Consider the following 21,969-nt stretch of genomic DNA (forward strand, 5'->3'; position numbering starts at 1 on the left):
CGTCTCGTTTAGGGGCCACATTCAGCCCGATTTGATGTCAACGTTTAGTCACAAGTATCTGGAACTGAATGATGTAGTGTTTCGCTTTATGATCAAAACGACAAAAGTCAAACAACAAAAACAACAAAAACAAGGCAAAATATTGCAAAAATGAGACACAAAGCAACAAAAAAATGGACAAAAGACACAAGCGAGACAAAAAAAAGACACAAAATGACAAAAACAAGACAAAAGACAATGAATACAGAGAAACAAAATGATGAAAATAGGACAAAAAACACCAAAAACGAAACAAAATGACAAAAACAAGAAACAAAATGAGACAAACGACAAAAAAGAGACAAAAAACAAGGTAAAATATTAGAAAAACAACACACAAAGTTACAAAAAATGGACAAACGACACAAGTGAAACATAAAAAGACAGAAATGACAAAAATGAGGTTAAAAACAGAAAAAAAAGTGAAACACAAAATGCCAAAAAAAAGACAAACGGTGACAAAAAAAAATGGACAAACGACACAAGCAAGGCACAAAAAGACACAAAATGACAAAAAAAAATGAATGTAGCGAAACAAAAATGATAAAAAGACAAAAAAACCCACAAGCGAGACAAAAAAGAAACACAAACGACAAAAGCGAGAAACAAAACGAAAAAAAACATGAGACAAACGACAAAAGTTAGAAAATAAGATTAAAAACAACAAAAACAAGACAAAATGTTAGAAAAATGAGACACGAAATGACAAAAGAACAATGAGAAGTATAGCATTTTACTTTGGGATCAAAACAACTTGTCATGGTCTAGAAATTATTTGAAATTTGCAGCTTTAAAAATGTTCATTTTGCAGTTAATGTCTTTTCTGTAATTTTTACACTTTACAAACATTGAACCCTCTGGTAGACTGCTGTCCTACAGTATCTGGGGAAATTTTGCAAGACCTTGAAGGTTTCATCTTTTTCGGCACTCATTGCGTACTTGTGTTCAGAATTCCAGAGCTTTAAATCACATGAAATCACATTTCTTCGTTCTATTTTACAGTGCGAAAGAAAAATAACTACATGCTGTCCATTTCCACAGGACAGTGTAGCTTAAAGTGGCTTTTTTCAACGACATTTTTAACATTCCACAGCATAACAAACACCATCCTGCTAATCTGAAAGCCACAATTTACATCACTCTACAACAAACATGTTTAAGAAGTGACATTTTAAGGCCCTTTTGGCATTCCAGACAACATTATTAAACCTGCCATGAATTTTAACTGTATAGCCGACCTGTCAGCTTTACGCAGGCTGCAGCTATAAAGCCAGAAATCCCACAGGAAACCCACAAAATGACACTTCGCTCAGCGTTTGTATTGATTTAACCTTTGTGTGTCATGTAAATCATCACGCACGTGCCCTCAAAACAGCATTTCAGGTCAATTCTGACACAAATTCATCTCTTTAGTGTTGCTGTGTTTGCTTAAAATATTCAGAAAGTGCGAGTATCTTTTACTGTCTCTAAAATGAGTGACAGAAGAATGGAGGATGTCTGGAGGACAGCAGTCTGTCTTCCTGTGGATCTTTTCGTCTTTTGTCTCCCCTTGCCACGCCTCCAGGGGGTCGCCTTGGCAACATGTTTCACTGCTGGCAGCCATATAAATGCGGCTCTGGCTCCAGTAAACTGGGATAGCTGTACACAGAAACACTCGATGCCAGGGACACACCGTACCAGGGGGTCTTCAGCTGCAACTCCAAAAGGAGGTACACAAGGAATGCCACGTTTTTCAATCAATATTCGCCATTTTTCACCTGAATTTTCCTGCAAAGGAATGAGCTGCTTTTCCCATATGCAAGATGGACTGGAAAGAGGCCAGAAAACAGGCCAGATCAGACACTTCTAATTCTCTTCTGTTGCACTTTTCAGCTCAGCACGGATAAGAATCTGCATGTGAATAAACAGATGGATGAAGCAAAGCCTCCCGACGACACAGTGGCCGAGGACAGCCTCCTCGGAGTTTTGACTGAAACTATTCAGGGGCTTGAAGGTGTCAGACGCCGCAGAGATCCTCATAATGGAACAGTGGGTGGGAGGAGAAGCTTGGGAGAGGAAGCACAGAGAGGAAGTGAAGAAGGGACGCTCAGTCCGGCAGGGGATGCGAAGGAGGATGAAAGGAGTGTCAACAAAGAGCAGAAAGTCCTGCAGGCGTTGAGAGAGCTGAGTGTGTTTCATTCAGACAGACTGACAGCTTGGAGAGAAGCCTTGAGAGCATACACCTCTGTTGTCATCAGCTCTCCACCAGGGGGCAACGAGCAGCAATCTGAAACAGGTTTGTGGGTTGTTTTTTATATATATATACATAAATTAAAGCTGAAAATGTGCAATTTAAACCCTTGAAACGGTTAAAATGTCATCAATTGTTAAGTGTTTGGAGCAGATGAGTACATATACTTAATTTCTCTGTGCAATAACACAAATATGACACTGTTTACTTACATTTATATTTTTCTGAGAACATTGCACATTTTAGGACTTACTATTTTTATGTACGCTACCATTCAGAAGTTCGGGGTCACTTAGAAATGTCCTTATTTTTTGAAACAAAAGTAGTCAACAACACTGAAAACAACATTAAATGAATCAGAAATACAGTCTAGACATTGTTAATGTGGTGAATGACAATTCTAGCTGGAAACGGCTGGTTTTTAATGGAATATCTACATAGTGTATATATATTTTTTGTACAGCTTAAATATCAACTGCAACATGAGCAATTTCCCCTCAGGCATCAATAAAGTGTCTCTGATTCTGATTCTGCATTTTAATATGGTTGAATTCCCAATAAAGCTGTTCTCATTTGCATCTTTTTCATTTATTTTTTACAGCAGTATAGCAAGTGAAATGCAGCCATTTAGCGCTACATGCTAACCGCCGGTCACTTCAGAGCCATCGTCAAGCTCTGCACTGTTAAAATGCTGATTTTATGACCACGACACGGCCTGACGAATTCACACACACGAGTTGAAAGCAATGGCCGTGTTGACAGTTTGACAATATGTAAAATGATTGTTCAGAGAGAAAGTTCTGAGTAATAGAAAGCCCAGGTCATTCAGGTCAGCGTCAGCTGTTGTAGTTCAGCTGCATTTAAAGCGACAGACACCAATTTATGACGGGGTTAAAACCAAGTAAGACAGCTATGGTTAAAAATCTGTTTTCATCTGACATTTTATGGTGCACTTTTCAATTTAGTATATTTTTTTATTTTTGTATATTTTACACTTTATTATTCATTTTGTATCATGGCATATTTTTCTATTGTTACTAAGCAAATGATACAATCGCAAATGATCGCAAATGATGCAAGGAATGATTGATGAAATTATGGGGTTGTTTCCGAGACCCATCAATTCCCGCTGCCCTCTACATATTTAGGTCACACGATTCGGTATCCGTACATAACGTTCACATGCATAACACACAACTTTGCTCAGCACAACATCGTGTTATTTGTGGGTACATTTATATTGAATGGCCACATTCTATAATGCCGTGATTTCTGCCACATATTTTTCCAAGATTTCATCCGTCGGAAATGATACAATGGCTGAGCAGCCTTTTGTGCTCTCTGAGTACTTTTCTTGTATTTCTATTTCTGTTCTAGTTTTCTATTGTGGCGGTGGTCACTTTACTCTTTCTGGTTGCTACTGTAATAACAGAGTTTCCTGTTGGGGATCAGTAAAATATTTCTATTCTGTTCTAACAAACAATCTTTGCAATATTATGAGCTGAAAAATAAAAGGTTGTGAGACTTTCATTAATTTGCTAGAAAAGGAGCACAAAAGACTGGTCCGAATCTGTTTAGTACAGATGTGCTGAAAGCAGATGAAGCATCGGTTGAAGAGAAGAATCTTAAATGACTTGACGCAGATTAAGATATTTGAAAGGCAAAATGTGTCAGGAGTTTAATTACTCAAAGTAGTTCAAGTGTGATGAAGCTGAAATGTCGGCATCAAAAGGAATTTCTGTGTTGCTTCATGATAAAATTAAAGGGGAACCTTTGAAACTGCTAAAGTCGGTGTAAATGCTGAATAAAGTGACCTAAATTAACTGAAACCTATCTCTAAATATGTCAGTTTTTCAAGTCAAAGTTTTATTTTTATCGTTGTAAAGCGTTCTACATGTCTTTTTTCTTTCAGATTCTGTACAACGTAAAGTTAGGCCTTGTTCAGACTCCTTCAGCGACACTGTTCTGAGTGTTGGAGAAGACATAGAGGGCATTCTGGACAAACTGAGCACAATCATTAACAAGCTGGATGCAGCAGTTCTTCACGTATCTGTAGATGAGACCTCGACAGTGGACGCAGCATCTCAGGAATCCAGAGAAACCACATTACAACCTGAGGACAATCACCTGAACCCCCATCATCAACTTGAGTCCGATTTTAGGCACGAGCAGGAAGTTGAGGATGGAGCTGATCAAAGTCCTACTCGGCCATTACCGGACACCGAACGTATACCAGATTCCACGTTCACCTGCAATGATGTGGAAAAGACTGGAGAAGAATTACTGGTCAAAGGTCAAGTGAGTGACTTGCTAGATTCACTGGAGGAGATGGAAAAGGACCAAGAGAGGAAACATGACAAAGAAGAGACAAAAAGTGAATGGATTCCAGTTGGGTAAGCCGAATACGTCATTACCTTCTATCCCAGTTAACCCAGTTTCCCCATTTCCCCTGTAGGCAGAGCATACACTACATACATATACACCAAGCAGGCATAACATTATGACAACCTGCCTAATATTGCTGTTAGTCCTCTTTTTGCTGCCAACACAGCCCTGACCTGTGGAGGCATGGACTCCACTAGACCCCTGAAGGTGTGCTGGAGAATCTGGCACCAAGATGTTAGCAGCAGATCCTTTAAGTCCTCGAAGTTGCGAGATGTGGCCTCCATAGATCGGACTTGTTTGTCCATGCTTGGTTGGATTGAGATGTGGGGAATTTTGAGGCCAAGTCAACACCTCAAACTGGTTGTCGTGCTCCTCAACCATGCCCGATCCATTTTTGCTTTGTGCCATGACACGTTATCCTGCTGAAAGAGGCCACAGCCATCAAGGAATATTGTTTCCATGAAAGTGTGTACATGGTCTGCAACAGTGCTGAGGTAGGTGGTACATGTCAGAATAGCATCCACATGGATGACAGGACCCAAGGTTACCCAACAGAACATCAACCAAAAGCATTGCACTGCCTCCACCAGCTTGCCTTCTTCCCATAGATCATCCTGGTGTCATGTGTTCTCCAGGTAAGCAACGATCATGCACCCGGCCATCCACTTGACGTAAAAGAAAACATCAGACCAGGCCACCTCCTTCCATTGCTTCATTGTCCAGTTCTGATGCTCACATGTCCTTTGCCTTTCAGCAGTGCATAGGGGTCAGCATGGACACTCTGTCTTGTCTGCACTGTGTATTCTGACACCTTTCTATCAGAACCAGCATTAACTTCTTCAGCAATTTGAGCAACAATTTGAGCGATCATCGTTTCTGGGATCGGACCACATGGCCAACCTTCAATGACCCTGTCGCAGGTTCACCACTGTTCCTTCCTTGGACAACTTTTGATAGAGTCTGACCACTGCAGACCAGGAACACCCCACAAGAGCTGCAGTTTTGGAGATGTTCTGACCCAGTCGTCCAACAGCACAATTTCACCCTTGACTAACTTGATCAAATCCTTACACTTGTCCATTTTTCCTGCTTCTAATACATCAACTTTGAGGACAAAATGATCACTTGCTGCCTCATATATCCAACAGGTGCCATGATGAAGAGAGTACTATTCACTTTACCTGTCAGAGGTCATAATATTATGCCTGATCCGTGTATATAGTTTTCTGTTTTATGCCTGTGCATTAAAGCAAAATCAATAGTCTTCTGCATCATTTTATTCACATTTCCTGCTCAGCATGAGATACGTCTGAACGTCTCACTTGTAAACAATAAAAAATTAACACAGCTTGTAATTTTCACAACTTGCTGACTACATTTAATAAAAAAAAGATGATGAGCATCCTGTTCTCTGTCCTGACTTGTGAGTCTGGACATGATTTAATTCCTTCCCCTCATTTCTCCTGCTCCGTCAAACGGAAGCGAAACTCTCTGCAGTGCTTAATCACAAAGTGCACGCGTTCTGACCTCTCGGCCTCCGTGTAAGGAGCTATTTCATACAGTTCACTGTCAGGCCAGTGCCCACGTTTGTCCAAAAGCCAAACAAATCAGGAAAATTCACATCAGAGTGAGTCTGGGAGAAGCTGATACGGAAAAGTGCATGCTCCAGCGCTTCAGAAAGTTTTAAACTGGCTGCACTTTTTTTTTTTTTTGCCAGAAATGTTGCTGGAGGACGATGATGAGTCGACTAAAAATGTGACTTCTACTATTAGGAGCAGTAATTGATGCGGAAAGAAAAATGTTTAGTCTGGAGTTTGATTTAAAAATGGTGTTGTTTAGTACAGTCTTAAAGTTTTGCATGTTTGTGATAAGCTCTGTACGTGTTTAAAGGCTCACCGGTCAGCTGGAGGACCATTCGGACACATGTTTTATCAAAGCACCTGTGGGCGTGGTGAAGGTTCTGAGGTGTGAGGTGGCCGACGCCCTGAGCTGCCTGGTGGTGAGCGGCTCAGAGGAGCTGGTCAGCAGAGTGATCCGTGTCAAAGCTCAAGACGGAGCCACCTTTCAGTTTCCTGTTGCTGTGGCTTTGCCTTTCCACGCACGCTATCGAGGTAACTACAGGGACATCGCCGTGAAGATAGTTGATGAGGAGAAGAGGGTGAGCTACGTCACTCCTGTAACAACAGACGGCCTGTATGGAGGGCTGAGGGTAAGGGATTGTATTATCTACAAATATTCACAGACTTAGAAAAGTAATTTCCTGATTTCCGTATTTTTTGTGTGAGGAACAAAAGTGACCTGACCACTTTGTTTATAGCAGGGAAAAACTCCTAAATTACCTTTATTTCAACTTGAAATTCAATGACTTTCCTAAAGTAACCCCAACATAGGAAAAAGTGAAACACTGTCTACAAAGACAACAACAACCGTTTGAATTCCATTGCACAGCATACAGCACACTGTTGTTCCCTTCTAGCCTAGCCACACTAGACCCTTGTTTCTGAAGGCACAAGGGTCTAGGCACGCTGGACAGGGAGGGAGGCGGGCTAAAAGGTTGTCTATCAAATCACTCTGCAGCAATTGGGTAGGTATACAACCAATCAGCGCAACGAATAGGCTCCTAGAGCGCCGGAAATCAGAGGATGCGGTAGTTCAGTGAAGCCTTATTTATACAGTCAATGGGTGAAGCTCAAGTATATTACAGACATGTCAACAGAAAGATTATTCAGAGTCGGTGCTAATGGAGCTTAACGACTGTTGTCGTTTTTGTTGTCGACCCTGGCAGAGAATTAAATTCGCTGCCGTGGGTTGTCTAGCGCGGCTAGGCTAGTTGTTTCCGGTTGTTTCTGTCAGAATCGTCGCGTCTCTGTCGTCACTTAGTTACGCCCGCCTTCTGACTCTACACTTCATGGTGATTGGTCCGGCCAGTTTTAGGAGAATCCAGCCTCGAGCCTTATGGAGGGTAACGAGACCCACCCTGGCAGAGAATTAAATTCGTTGCCGTGGGTTGTCTAGCGCGGCTAGGCTAGTTCCCTTCATAAATGCATGTAAAGTTACTTTCTGCACATTTCTGGTACTTTCTTAGGATATACAAGTACCATCTCTTGCTAAACCAATGTTTACACCTGTGCAATACCTTAAGCAGCAATGATAGTGATAATAATCCTCTACCGTAGTAAACAGTTCTACCATGTGTGATGTATTAAAAATGAATGATGTCCACTGACTGAATCCAGTCTTTCTGCCCTCTGAAGAAGGAAAACCCAGACCTTCACAAAGTGTGTGATTCCTGATAAGAAAGTTTGACTGTGCCAATGCCCCCGTCTGACAACACATTCACGATTTCTCAAAATAAACCCTCCTGTTGTCCTCCAGTCATTCTGATCCCAAATAAAATCTTTTGCCATTGTATACTTGTATATAAAAACAAGGTCTATTTGGCCCTGAATTCCAAAATCAAGGAATTTTTTTTTTATAGTAATGGGTTGGACCCACTAAAGACTGGATTGACAATTTATATTATATGCTTTAAATAACAGCCAAACCAAGCGGGGTCATTTTTGATCCCAGAGGACAAAAAGTGTACGGCAACTGGGAGTTACATTGTTGTGTTAAACAGAAAATATAATGCTGTATAATTTTTTGTCGATATAGATTGTAAATATAGCTTGCCTATGTTGTGTAGCTTACAGATGGAAGCAGTGAGACTATATATATATTTACAATTAGATGCACGAGTGATTGGATCCTAAACTCTTCCATAAGTGGCCTGTATAAGAATCAATGTGTTTTAAGATCATTTTTGTCATTTTGGTTTCGAATAATCACGTGTATTATTGTTTATATTATATTTTTTGCTCACACAAGAATGATTTCATGTTTGAAGTATGTTTATTTTTCACTTTGTAACACATTTTGAACATTTTAAAAATTGGAAAAGAAGAATATTTTACCAAACAGCAACAGAAGAAGGTCAATTTTGTCGACATTTTTTCACTCATTTCCTCCGGCTGTTGCTCCTCTCCATCCCTCCAAGTTTGTGCATCACCTCTTGCATGATATCAGTGATAAAGAGCTTGGGGTGGTAATATAAATATTAAAAAAAATTTTAAACTAAAAGAGATACCTTAAAAATTTTAATGGAATGATATCAAACACATTTCATTACACAGACATTGCCAGAAAACGGGCCATTTTCGACCTAATCATGCATCTAAGGGTCAATGAAACTTCTATATTTGTGTGATATCTTTATCTAAGTCTAGTTGTTTAATGTGTTATTTTAGAAGAGTACTTCTGTCAAATCTGGAACATTTCATTTACGTGTTGTTTATGTCTCCGTCAGGGCTCATTTGCAGAGGTGAAGGTGTACTCTTTGGGTCTATTTGCAGTGGTTTCCTGTCTAAAAAGGGAAAATTACACAGTTCCCCGGAGGGGTTTGTCGCTAAAACTCCCCATGGATGCCCGAATCTGTCTGAACTACCTCCCAGGATCCTTCACTGCTCCTGTAATGGTACAAACAATGGTAACCATGATCCTCCTCCCACTTCACACAAAACTGAAGGCTGTTAGACTGATTAAACCATCTTGACATTTAAAAATAGAACCTGTTCAAAACACACAAAAAAAGATCCAAAAAATTTGATTAAAAGAGAAACTTGGCAAGGAAAAATGGCCATCAACAGCAAGCCAGGGATAGAGAAAGACATAAACCGCTTGTTATTCACAGAGTTAAGCTTCCACAGATGTTCTCTGTGAGGTAGAAAGCTGAACAGCTGTGGATAATATTTGAACTGACTCCTGAGTTCAATCATTTGTGATCTAACTTCACCGCAGCAGTTTGCCGCTTGATCTTCCGTCAGAAAGCAACAACACTCGCTCTGCGCAGCTCTCTTTGATACAACAGCATGCTGTTGGCAAAACTAAATTGTTGGAAAACGCTACATCGCACCACCCAGCTTTCCCTGTCCAAACCGCTGCCGTAATCATGCAGAGCAGCCGTGTTCTTTTCCTGCTTCAGATCCAGCCGGTAGACGCCGTCCTTCTGGCTTCCGTCAAGTCTAGAAACGATGCGTATCGTTCGGTGGTGTCCACCAGCCCTCTGCTCTACTTCACCCACCCGACCTCACAGCCGCTCAGGAGACCCCTCACAGTCACACTTCCATGTCCACCAAACCCAGAAAAAAAGAGAGGCACGAGGGGACAAACAGAACAAGAGCATCAACCAGCTTCTCAAGTTTTGGATCATCCAGTTACCCACAGAATGAGGTAAAGAGATGCGACCTCTTTGTGTTTCTGCCAAATGTCTCGAGACCTACATACAGACAAAGGTACTATAGATGTAGAGAGCAGCTCAAGCAAGACAGCAGTTGTTTCTAATGAATAAAGCAACATGTCTAAGAAAGATTAATGGTGTTTTAAATGTCCCTGTCAGAATCCTGGGTGCTTCCGTGAAACTGAAGGAGATGTCTGGTGAGTCGCTGGTCGTTCTGGGCTCAAGGGACAAACAGTGGAACGTCCTGGATAACGTCAGTGTCAGGAACCAGCAGAATGGACTGGTGTCGTTTGACCTCACAGAGAACTCTGACAGGTTTGTTGCAGTGTTTTGTCCTGTCTCAATAATATTGCTGCAGAAAACATGTGAAAAGATAAGACAAGATAGCGATAGGCTGTAAAGGTGACAAGGAGCAAGTAAGAGAGTAAGAGACAGGGTTCACTTAAAATTCAAACAGTGAATGTGTGTTTGAGTTATTCTTTGGATCTACCATTTGACAGAGAGAATCTAGAGTGTGCACAGTTACTGAAATGACACATGAACTTCTAAAGCTAACAAGCAGCCACTGCTAGGAGGTAAGACCAGGGTGATTACACCTCAGTTCACCAAATTTTAAAAAAAGTTCATGCCTGATAATCTCATATTTGTAAGATTTTTACTCCACCAAGAAGTTATATGACGATCAGCATACGTTTGTCCGTCTGTCTGTTAGCAACATTACTCAAAAATGGACAAACTGATTTGGATGAAATTTTCAGGGAAGGTCAGAAATGACAAGGACCAAGTGTTTAGATTTTGGCAGTGATGCAGGTTATAGTCTGGATTCAAGGATTTGTTAAAGATTTCTGTATCACTGCGAGATGGTGATACAACGTCAATGTAACTATGACAACAAGTGAACGCTACGTTGTAGAAATGTCATTTTTTTTTAACAATGCAGGTAAGATGAAATTAATCCAAAATCCAGTCTAGACATTTTTAATGTGGTAAATGACTGTTCTAACTGGAAACAGCTGATTTTTAATGGAATATCTCCATAGGGGTACAGAGGAACATTTCCAGCAACCATCACTCCTGTGTTCTAATGCTACATTGTGTTAGCTAATTATGCTAAAAGGCTAATTGATGACTAGAAAACCCTTGTGCAATTCTGTTAGCAGATGAATAAAAGTGCAGGTTTTCATGGAAAATTGCCTTGGTCACCCCAAACTTTTGAATAGTAGTGCATGTTTGTAAGTAAAAGGTGCAAAATCTAGAGTGATATTGGTTTTTGAGTCATAAATTCTAAAATAAGATATGGTCATGTCAGTTTTGCGCCATTTTCTTCCATAACTTGGGAAGTAATGTAGCTGAAGTCCTGACATTTTTTCAGGCTCACTGACATGTCCATAAGGTATTCAATGGTACAACCCTGCTTTGATAGAGTAATACAACCAGATATATGATGGTATAAATTTGCTTAAAAAAAATAAATTCCAAGTTTTTTTTTCCTATTTCAACCATGTAGCCTTTATATTTTACTAATTCTTCATTATAAAGAATTTGGCATAAGATGAAAATCTGGGTCATGAAAGAAAATCCTAGTCTTTTTTCTGAGTCATCCGGCATTTATTGTTCTCAAGACAGCCAGGACAATCATTTTATTCTGCTGTGTTCCTTCATCCGTCTCCCAAATAAGACTCAAAAACAGACCAACTGTCAGTCAAAGAATAAAGTGGGCCACATTTAAAATCTCTATTTCAAGCGTCTTCACCACAGCGGCAGATCTGCTGCTGTACCCTCCAACCGAAACAGACCACAGCACAAACTGCAATATGAGGCAGAAACGTCCAAAGCAGGACCACACACAGTGCAGACAACCCCAGGCTAAGACTTGTTGGATAATGGTCATTTGTGGTGTCATTCATGTCCGATCTACAGCTATGTCCACTTTGCCCCTTCAGTAAAAGGAAAATCTGAAAAGCAGATGATTGTATCAAAAGCAGACTCATTACAGTTGCCTTCAAATGCATTTTAAATGATGTAAAACTCTCATGTCTCTTACTACATCTGCGCCTTTCTCGTAAAGCTGATCAACCACTCCAACTGATTTGAAGAAGTGTATGTTTTCATCTTGCTGCCGCCGCCTCTGATTCACAGCGTCACTATAGGCCGGCTTATTTCACAACAAAGGAGGATGTAATAGATTCTGCTCCTGATCACAGAACAGAAAAAAAATCTCATATTTAGCAGTTACCTGGAGGGAAACCAATGTAGTTTTTTTCTTACACTGTTAATAAAAAAAGAATAAAAAAGAAAAAGTTATTTCTGCAGTAAAATTCAGACAGCTATGGTTGAAAGAACACTCCCGTAAAATTACTGTTAAACATTTCCTTCACTTACAGTAAAGAAGTGCATTGATACTGTGAATGTCTGTGGTCGAGCTTCAGGATGGTGACATTGTTTTCTCCACCAGCACACCTCAAAGAGCAGTGTTCGATGCCGCTATTATTACACAATATAGCCGTTTTAATGAGAAGCTCGGACGCTGTTGTATGTGTTGAATGATATTTTATTCCAACAGTGGTCAAAATATAAAAGAAATCACATTTATTACAGCCCCGGAGGTAGGGAGTGGATAAAACTTGTTGAAAGAGTGCCCGCCCGTATGCGACGCTCCTCGGAAAAACCGCGAACCCACCCGTATACAAACAGGGATAATGTGATTGGTCAAAGCTAGCCGGCCTTCTATTGATTGACAGCGTTGATACACAAAAAATCCAAGAGCAGAGCAGAGATCCGTGAGCAGAAGTTCCGTGAGAGCAAGAGTTTGAGCGCAAGAAATCTGCGCGAGCAGCATCGTAACCGAGTGCGAGGGCACAGTTTAAAGCACGCGCAGAGCAAATTTTAGCGCGAGAGCAGAGTTCTGAGAGACAATATCACAAAATCTGAGAATGAAATCAATAAATGCTGCCCTCAAATCAATTTAAAATGCTCTTGAATTATGATACGAAATTTATTCTATTAATTATTTGTTCTAATAACAAAAACACAATAATTGCAATAACAGCAATGACAACAACAACATAACAGTAATAACATTAACAGAAATGGCAATAAAAGCAATAATTACAACAATGCCAATGATAATAACAATAATTAGATACATTGTATATATCATTGTTGCACTGCCTGCTCTATGATCCTTTTTAATTGCACCCTGGGGACAATAAAGATATCCGAATCTGAATATTAGTCCTTCAACACACCATGTCATTTAGAAGTTTATCAGTAAAAATGGGCAATATGCTATTTGTGAATTGAAATGTTTCATGTTACAACATTAAAATACTGCATTTTAATCATGACAAGGTGTGTGGAGAATGGATAATTTGAGAAATATGGCTCATTTACATGATTTCATTCAGTTCTACTTCATTCCTGGGTTAAGATATGGCGAGATTCTGCCTTTATTGTTAGATAATATTGATGTAAGTATGTGCACACGAAGAGAGATTTTGAAATGCTGAAGTCTGGAAGCCCACAGAAGACTTGGAATGTTGTCTCATGTTACAATGTGAAGCATTTTGTGTTGTAGTACATCATATGTCTTGTACATGCAAAAGAAAACTTTCCAGGTTACATCATGCTGTGGATCCTTTATCTGGCATAGGAGAAATGCAGTAAAAGCAGAAAATAAAACAAGATATGTCGAACAAATCTAGAAGTACTTACTGCTCACACGACTGCTGTTCCGCCTCACTGGGGTTTTGTTGCTGAGCTCTGTTCCTTTCATTTAGACATGTTCACATCAAGAGGCAAAAAAAGACATGACAAGTGGAACCATGCAATGAACAACCAGACACAGAGAGAGCTTTTCCTTACATAACGGGGTTAAGAAAGACACTATGGATAAAGGGGGGCCTAAATGCTTTAAATTCCAGGCATTAACATTTCTGTGTCAGAACAAAGGCATCCACATAGTGCAGTACGGTAGAAGAGGTAATGATTCACTAGAGAAGTAATACAGCAGGAGGAAATAAAAGTATTACGACTGCCCTTTTGTTCTAGTCACCTGTTTAAAAAGGGAAATTATGAGTATTAGACCAAATTGTAAATTGAGATATGTTCCTTTAATAAGGATGGATTCTCATTATTCCCCTCCTGACCTACAATTCTCTTCTTCCTTCTTATCTAAAACAGCTTCCTCAGGGACTAATACATGCACAGGATGAATTCTTTATTCTGTCTTAAGTATATTACTTCTGTATTCTGGCCTGCGATAACAGACTCTTTCCACTATTCAGCAACAATCTAATCTTTACATTGAGCTAAACTGCTTAAGTTTTTCCTCCTGTCTGCCCGTTTCTTTCCTCCAATCAGGCTGCTCGTGGTTCGTCTCCTCTCCCTATTGCCGCCTTGTGATCTCACTTCTCTGGCGGAGGAGCTGGAAGAATCAGTCTGCTGCCACGCCGTCACCGTTGTCCTCCAGCGGCGAGAAGATGAGCCTCACAGTGTTCTGGTGACTGCCCTTCCCAGCAGAGACCTCAGCTGGGAGCTGAACAAACTGCAGGCTCAGGGCTGCCGAGGCCTCGTGGAGACCTCGTCAGAGATTTCGATGTGTGAAGCAGACCAGCTTCTCCTGCGTTTCAGTGGGAACATCACCTCCACAGGTAGATTGTGAGGATGACTTATTGGCTAATCAGGACAATTCTATGTTATAGGAAACAAAAAAAAACTAAAGGAGGCTGTTCATGTATGAAAATAATGAAGAAAAATGACTACTTTTCTATTACACTATTCTCCTTTGGTTACTGGAGTTTGTCTTTTGGTCTTCAAGAGTCAAATTGCATACTCTACACTTTGAAAGTTTGGGGTCACTTAGAAATGCCCTTATTTTTGAAAGAAAAGCTGTTTTTATTCAAGAAAGGTAGCATTAAATTCACAAGAAATACAGTCTAGACATTATTAAGGTAGTAAATGACGATTCTCACTGGAAACAGCTGATTTTTAACGGAATATCTCCATAGGGGTACAGAGGAACATTTCCAGCAACCATCACTCCTGTGTTCTAATGCTACATTGTGTTAGCTAATGGTGTTGAAAGGCTAACTGATGATTAGAAAAGCCTTGTGCAATTATGTTAGCACGTAAATAAAAATGTGAGTTCTCATGGAAAACATGAAATTGTCTGCATGACCCCAAACTTTTGAATGGTAGTGTACAATTTGATCAAAAATTTTGGCTTCTCTTTCACATCCATCCATTATCTGACTTAGTGTGAAGGCATTGGACACCCTGGACAGGTCACCAGTCTATCTCAGGGTTACATATTTACACTCACATTTGCACCTACGGACAATCTAGAGTCATCAATTAACCTCAGCATGTTTTTGGACTGTGGGAGGAAGTCTGAGAACCTGGAGAAAACCCACACATGCACAGCGATAGCATGCAAACTCCATGCAGAAAGATCCCAAGTCCAACCACAAAAATGCCTCAAAAACAAGGAAACAAGATGCTTTCAAGTTTTGTACCACGAATCTGACTTTTCTGTAAAACCGTCATTCCTATCAGCCTCAGCTGTACTTTGCGCTAGATGCTAATTAGCATGTGTTAGCATGCTAACATGCCAAAATTAAATGCTAAACGAGACAAACATTACACCTGCTCGGCGGGGTTACACGCACATGAAAATATGTTAGCATGCATCACGGCTGTGGTCTTATGAGTTGTGGCTAAATAGTGTTGTTGCTAAGGAAGTGGATGAAATGAGCTGGAAGTGGAAGCTATCAGAGCCGGCCGTATTCTCTAAAGGTGCTTTTCATTATGCTCACGTCTCCTCACTTCCCTCAGCTTTTTCCCCATCAAGGATCTGAAAGAGATACTAGCAGCAAAAAAGGTGCCAAATGAGAAATGCTTTGTTCCGCCGTGACAAACTTTAAGCGACCCCAGTTACTCGTGACGTGCTGCGCAGCTGTTTTACCTGTCAAATCAAACTGACAACAACAAAGGCGCAGCTTTTGTGTCACATCACTTGATAAAAGACTTCCCGGAGACACCAGTGTTTCCTCGCTAAAAGCAACTCTCAATCTCGTCTCTTTCTCCGAGGTGCATTTAAGTCTCTAACAGATCCTGAATGATGGCGGAAGAGGGAACAAGGATGCAAGAAGCATAAGTTAGCATCATAAAAAGCACCGTACGTGCCAAAGAAAAGTGCCTCTGTACTTCCTTTTTTAATCTCCTATAGTATTGGATACACCATCCTTTATGAAAGAATCATCAACATCTGCTGTTTCATAATTACATAGCCTAGCGTAAGTTCAGTTGGATTCTCATAGCGCTGTGATGCATATTCTCATTCACACCTTTCCTTGATCTCAAGTGTTAAAGGAAGAAGTTAAAAAAAAAAAAAAACATTTTTTTTTTTGAGTATTCAACCATAACATTTGGTCTTGTTTTGCTGGTGTGTACACATTTTTTTCTAATGACAGACTGTTTACTTTGACTACACCCATCCTACACTACTTCCTTAAAAGGCCTGGATATAGGAGTGCAAACCCAAGTGTGTTATCCTATAAAACAAAAAAACTATGCTGATTTAGACAGATTAATGCAGAAGATTTGTCATTTTATTATTTCTGCCGAAAGCGTCCTTCACACAACAATCTGACTTTTTAGTGTAATTTCAACAGAATATTCATAATTACAGCTTATCTGTATGAGAGTGACTGATGTGTAGTGTTATTTTACGAAATAATTCTGTGAAAAACGCTGTGCAGAACAACCAAAACTGAAGTTAGGAGGCTAAATGTAAAACAACTGTGGTTAAAACAAGATTGCCTTCCTGCTGCTGGTTGCCACAGACAACACAAAGTGGATATAATGATATGTTTGCACTGGCAGCCAGCAGTATCCTTGTACAGTATGATCTCAGGTATGGTTGCTTTCTTTATTCCCACTTTGTGGATATTTTCATGATATACTGACTGGAGTTTGTTGTATAGACAAGGCCCTGATGAAATTTTACACTGCCACAAAAAACTTAGAAATGTCCTATTCTAGTGTATATCTCAAAATGAGAACTTCGGCACCTTCTTCAATATTACAATTACAGACTGGAGAAATGTTTAAATGTCAAATTATTTATAACATGGCAGTGACATTTAAGACAATGCAATCAGCATAAGACAAGAAGAGAAATCTATATCTTACTTACGACACTTGTGCGTGATTTTGATGATGTTTTGCAGTTGCTCGAAACGACGACACACACGAGCGAATCACCTTTCACAGCCAGCGGAAGACTCACCTCTTGGTGCATCTCACCGAAGTGGACCCGTTTGGAAACTACAGCTCTCCTCACTACAAAGGGACGGCCATTTTTTATAAGGTCACCAAAGGTCACCTGGAGTGGCGAGGGGACAAAGCTGTCCTGAAGCACTCAAAGCTCCTGGGAGATCCTATTTGTAAGCTGTCTCTGACTTTACCCAAGGTGCAGGAGCGTTCGCAGAGAAGTCCACGTTACACCTGGTGTTCACGGTGAAGGGGTGTTCTGTTCTTACAGGTTTGCTCCGTTTCATTTCAGAAAGTGAGAAACAGTCGGCCCATTGCACCGAGACTGAAGTTATGCGAGGAGACAGGTGAGCATCAGTCATCCATACCGTCTTCTTGTTCCCTACTGCTTTATTCCTCGTCTCTTATAATTACTGCAGCATCAACTAAAATACACAGTTGTAATCCATCATTTTAGACTGTGATGACATCTTCAGTGGTTTCTGTCTTTTTAAAGCTCTGTCTTTCATCGCTGGGCACTATAGTTACTGGCTACTCTGTGTATTTTGAGGATAATTTTCAGTCTAAACATATGTACCTTTCAACTAGGAGAGCAATTTTTTAAATCTTCAAATTCACACTAGGTTATAGGTCCTGCATGGCAGACAGCAATTAGTACTGACAACCATATTGTTTACCGCAGCTTTCTCTTAGATGCTCAATCTATTTTCTTGTCTTTTAATGCACTTTTAAGATCTTAATGTCCACTTTTATGTTTTGGTTCTATGATTTTAATGTGCACTACTGTTCAAAAGTTTGGAATCACCCAGACAATTTCATGTTTTCCATGAAAACTCACACTTTTATTCACGTGCTCAATCATCAATGAGCCTTTCAACACCATTAGCTAACACAATGTAGCATTAGCACACAGGAGTGATGGTTGCTGGAAATGTTCCTCTGTACCCCTATGGAGATATTCCATTAAAAACCATCTAGTTTCAGCTAGAATAGTCATTTACCACATTAACAATGTCTAGACTGGATTTCTGATTCATTTAATGTCATCTTCACGGGGGGGGGAGTTTTTCTGTCAAAAGTCAGCACATTTCTAAGTGACCCCAAACTTTTGAACAGTGGTGTATCGCTACCTTTAAATAATTTTTCTGAATGTATTTCGTTGCCACTGTGTATGAATTGTGCTATACAAATAAACTTACCTTGCCTTTGCTCGTGACACATTTGGAAAATAGTAATGTTGATTTCTGTAAAAAAAATAAATAAAAAGCACAATTTTGAATGCATTAATTTTTCCCCACAACAGAGCTTTTTTTTTTTTTTGCATAGTTTTATTACTACCTTTGATTAGGTGTGTTTAAATATGTAACACACACTCCTTTGCTCGTGTTTAATATAATTTTGACTACATTTAATGTCATATTAGCCCGAGACACTCAAACTAATTTCCCAGATCCTTTTCCAGCTTTTATAATTGAAAATTTAAATGCATTTAAAGTGTCTTGAGAAAATTTAACCTGTAACTGGTGCTACATAAAGAAAATTGAATTGAATTATAATACAGAAAATACTTCCACCCTTCCTCTCTTTCCCTCTCACCAGATTCCCTGTCAGACTCTCTTCTTCTCTGGCTGTCTGGGGAGCTTTCAGAGGAGGAACTGGCCCTGCTGGTGCTCTCATTGCGCCTCCGTCGCAGCACCACTCAGCTGGTGAAGCTCCGGGCCGGGGACAGCCTGTCCTCCCAGGCCTTCCACGTCCTGGCCATGTGGAGGAGAGGGCTGCCCGCTGTTCCACCCCAACCCAAGGCCTCTCAGCTCGCTCGCTGCCTGGCCAAGAGCGGCAGGCCGGATCTGGCCAGAGAGCTCCTGCTGCGACAGGCTGCAGCCACCAGGCAGAGCTCCACGGAATACGAAAGTCCAAGAAAGAGAAACTGACACTGCATTTAGACTGCTGCTTTCAATCAGAGCCAAATGAGTGGATGTAGTGCTTTGCTTGAGCCACAAGAGGGCAGCATTGGACTGGGAGATTCAGCGCTCTCTTCTGGACTTTTGTCAAATTGCACAGGCCGGTGGTTCAACTACTCTATATTTATACCGTATATATACGTTTATATTTAAGTCTAGACTAGCCGAGACTCAATCAAAAGATGACTCATTGTTACATATCTAAAAAGGAAATGTTGACCAGACATATAAAGACAACAAACTGAAAAAAAGGAAGAAATATTTGCTAAAATACTTGGAATGTTCCTCAGCTTTTTTTAGGTTAATGACGTCATTCACTCGTATAATTATATTACAAAACCACACCAACAGGCCAGTAGTGAAGGTAGTATTTATGTTCTGGCAAATCTGAAGCAACAGCCAGACAAAGTCAAATATTAATAAATGCATATCCTAAGGCCATTTGTAATCTACACTTTGCCTCACATTATGGATTATAATGCAATAAACTCTCAAAGGTCCGACTTTAAAGCAGCACAGTGGATTATCTGTAGCAGCACTTCGACTCAGACTTAAATATTAACAGAAACAGAAGTTATTCTGTCCTTTTTTCCATTTTTCTCCCATGCATCTGGGAGTTTTCTCAGGCTTCTTTTTGAAGTCAGAGATTTTGGAAGCATTAATCTCTGACAGAGCCGTCACATCCTCACTTTATTTTGTAGTTCGTCTCCGCAGACAGGTAGGCGATTTAGCAGCCCAGTCAGCCGTCTCTTCTCTCTGTGTAAACAAACCCTGACACTGCGCTCTGACCTCTTTTCAGCTCCCTGACACCGACTCATCTTTAAGACATGACAGCGTCTGTTGATGATGCCTGATTGGATAACAAAGACTTCCGTCTCCGCATACTAAGACAGAGCTCTGTTTGTGGTGTAGGTTGGAGAAACTTGGACGATGCACAGTGCAGTTTGTGCCTATATGCCTTTTAAATAAAAAAACACTGATGTAAATACAAATCCTGTACATATGTGTGTAAATTCAGCTTGATTCATTTATTTTACTGTTATTTACCTGCATTGTGTGTGTCTAATGGAGATTCTCCACAAAGTTAACTTCTTAACCAGTTTTAAGACATATTGTGCTTTACCAGGGGTGCCAAAATCATTTTAGTTCAGGGGCCACATTCAGCCCAATTTGATCTGAAATGGGCCAGTCACAATCAGAGCATAATAAGCGATAAATAGAACCAACTCCAATTTTTTCCCCTTGTTTCAGTACGAAAATGTTGACATTTTAGGATTTATCTTTTCACAAATCATTATGAACAACCTGAAATTCTTCAGAAAAACAAGTTCAATTTCAACAATATTATGTCGCAGTTTATCATTTACACATTACAACTTACAGATCACAGTGTATCTACTAAGAAACAAAGGTGTCTGGAACTTTATGATCAAAATGACAAAAGCCACACAAAAAAAAAGACAAAATCAAGACAAAATATTAGAAAAATGAGACATGAAATGACAAAAAAATATGGCAGATACATTAGATAAATGACAGGAAAAACAAAAAGAGACAAAAAAATTCACAGAAAAGCTACAAAGCGACAAAAAATTACTAAAGCAGAGAAACAAAGCGACAAAAAATAGACTAGCAACACAGGCGAGACAAAAAATACACAGAATGAGTAAAACGATACATAAAAACAATGAATAAAGCAAAACACAAAATGACAAAAATAAGACAAAAAACGTAAGCGAAAAAACACAAAAAGACACGAGACAAACGACAAAAAAACCAACGAAAACACGACAAAATATTCCAAAAATGAGACACTTAAAGACAAAAGAGCAATGAGCAATCTAGTATTGTACTTTATGGTCAAAACAACTTGTCATGGTCTAGAAATTCTTTAAAATTTCAAATCCAGACTTACAAAGTGCTTCAGGTACACAGATAAACTCTGTACCTAACATGCCTGGAGTACAGTGTCCTTTTTAGCCTTTGCATTCTTCAGTCTTTTAGGTATGTTGCCATTAGTTGTTACATCCCAGCCCTACTCGGACAAAGGAAAGAACATAAAACCAGGTGTTCTTGGTTTGACAAAGCAGTTTATTGCTCAGTGACATAATTAATCAAATAAGGTGGTAAAACTAAGAAACAGAGCTGGTGGGTGTTGCTAAATCAACAGAACAAATAAAACTAACTTTGCATCTATTAGTTTATTTTAGTTTTACATGACATTGCTGAACCTGACCAACCCCAGATCATAACCCTAAGCATGATTAGGCTAGCCTAGCCGCGCTAGACCCATGTTCTGAAGGCACAAGGGTCTAGGGAAGCTCGACAGGGAGGGAGGCGGGCTAAAAGGTTGTCTATCAAATCACTCTGCAGCAATTGGGTAGGTATACAACCAATCAGCGCAACGAATAGGCTGACGTAGTTCCTAGAGCACCGGCGGATTGTGGCTAAGTCCCGTTAGCTTCCCAACCAGCGGAGCCAACTGGTATATTAAGGATTTGCCATATCCCATCGGCATGAGTCCAAATACGTCTTTCTTCTCAATGAAACACTTCAGTGCCGTCCTTTGTTTATCTTTCAAGTTGAATTTTAGTTTCAAATCTTTAAGGGCTGTGGCCAAAGCCGAGTCAAAAGATAACTGTTTATTGTGCGCCAGTTGTTTCTGTCAGAATCGTCGCGCCTCTGTCGTCACTTCGTTACGCCCGCCTTCTGACTCTACACTTCATGGTGATTCGTCGGCCAGTTTTAGGAGAATCCAGCCTCGAGCCTTATGGAGGTTTAACTAGACCCACCCTGGCAGAGAA

The 21,969-nt window shown here is 40.1% G+C and overlaps 2 protein-coding genes across 3 annotated transcripts in view; one reads left to right on the forward strand and one right to left on the reverse strand.

Moving 5' to 3' along the window:
• The window catches only part of arap2 (ArfGAP with RhoGAP domain, ankyrin repeat and PH domain 2), a 221,349-nt gene that overhangs the window by 187,122 nt on the left and 12,258 nt on the right, over window positions 1–21,969 (reverse strand). The window lies entirely within an intron of this gene.
• Window positions 1,603–20,164, forward strand: dthd1 (death domain containing 1). Of its 2 annotated transcripts, XM_022200498.2 has the most exons (11): window positions 1,603–1,748; window positions 1,912–2,314; window positions 4,182–4,662; window positions 6,545–6,863; window positions 9,000–9,179; window positions 9,675–9,922; window positions 10,089–10,244; window positions 14,292–14,581; window positions 17,162–17,403; window positions 17,497–17,551; window positions 18,804–20,164. In XM_022200498.2, exons 2-11 carry the CDS (start codon window positions 1,948–1,950, stop codon window positions 19,133–19,135), a joined length of 2,670 nt encoding a protein of 889 aa, XP_022056190.2. In that variant the 5' UTR covers window positions 1,603–1,748; window positions 1,912–1,947; the 3' UTR covers window positions 19,136–20,164. The 2 variants fall into 2 exon arrangements, with proteins under 2 accessions (XP_022056190.2, XP_022056189.2); XM_022200497.2 differs by having other exon boundaries at window positions 1,603–2,314.

This window comes from Acanthochromis polyacanthus, chromosome 23, assembly GCF_021347895.1.
Source record: "Acanthochromis polyacanthus isolate Apoly-LR-REF ecotype Palm Island chromosome 23, KAUST_Apoly_ChrSc, whole genome shotgun sequence".
NCBI classification, from domain to species: Eukaryota; Metazoa; Chordata; class Actinopteri; family Pomacentridae; genus Acanthochromis; species Acanthochromis polyacanthus.

Excerpts from the sequence above, each read along its gene's own strand:
- dthd1 (XM_022200497.2), top strand. The coding sequence starts at position 1,948 with ATGGATGAAGCAAAGCCTCCCGACGACACAGTGGCCGAGGACAGCCTC. Across the intron at positions 4,663-6,544 it reads AGTGAATGGATTCCAGTTGG|GCTCACCGGTCAGCTGGAGG; the intron begins GTAAGCCGAATA and ends ACGTGTTTAAAG. Across the intron at positions 17,404-17,496 it reads TGTCTCTGACTTTACCCAAG|AAAGTGAGAAACAGTCGGCC; the intron begins GTGCAGGAGCGT and ends GTTTCATTTCAG.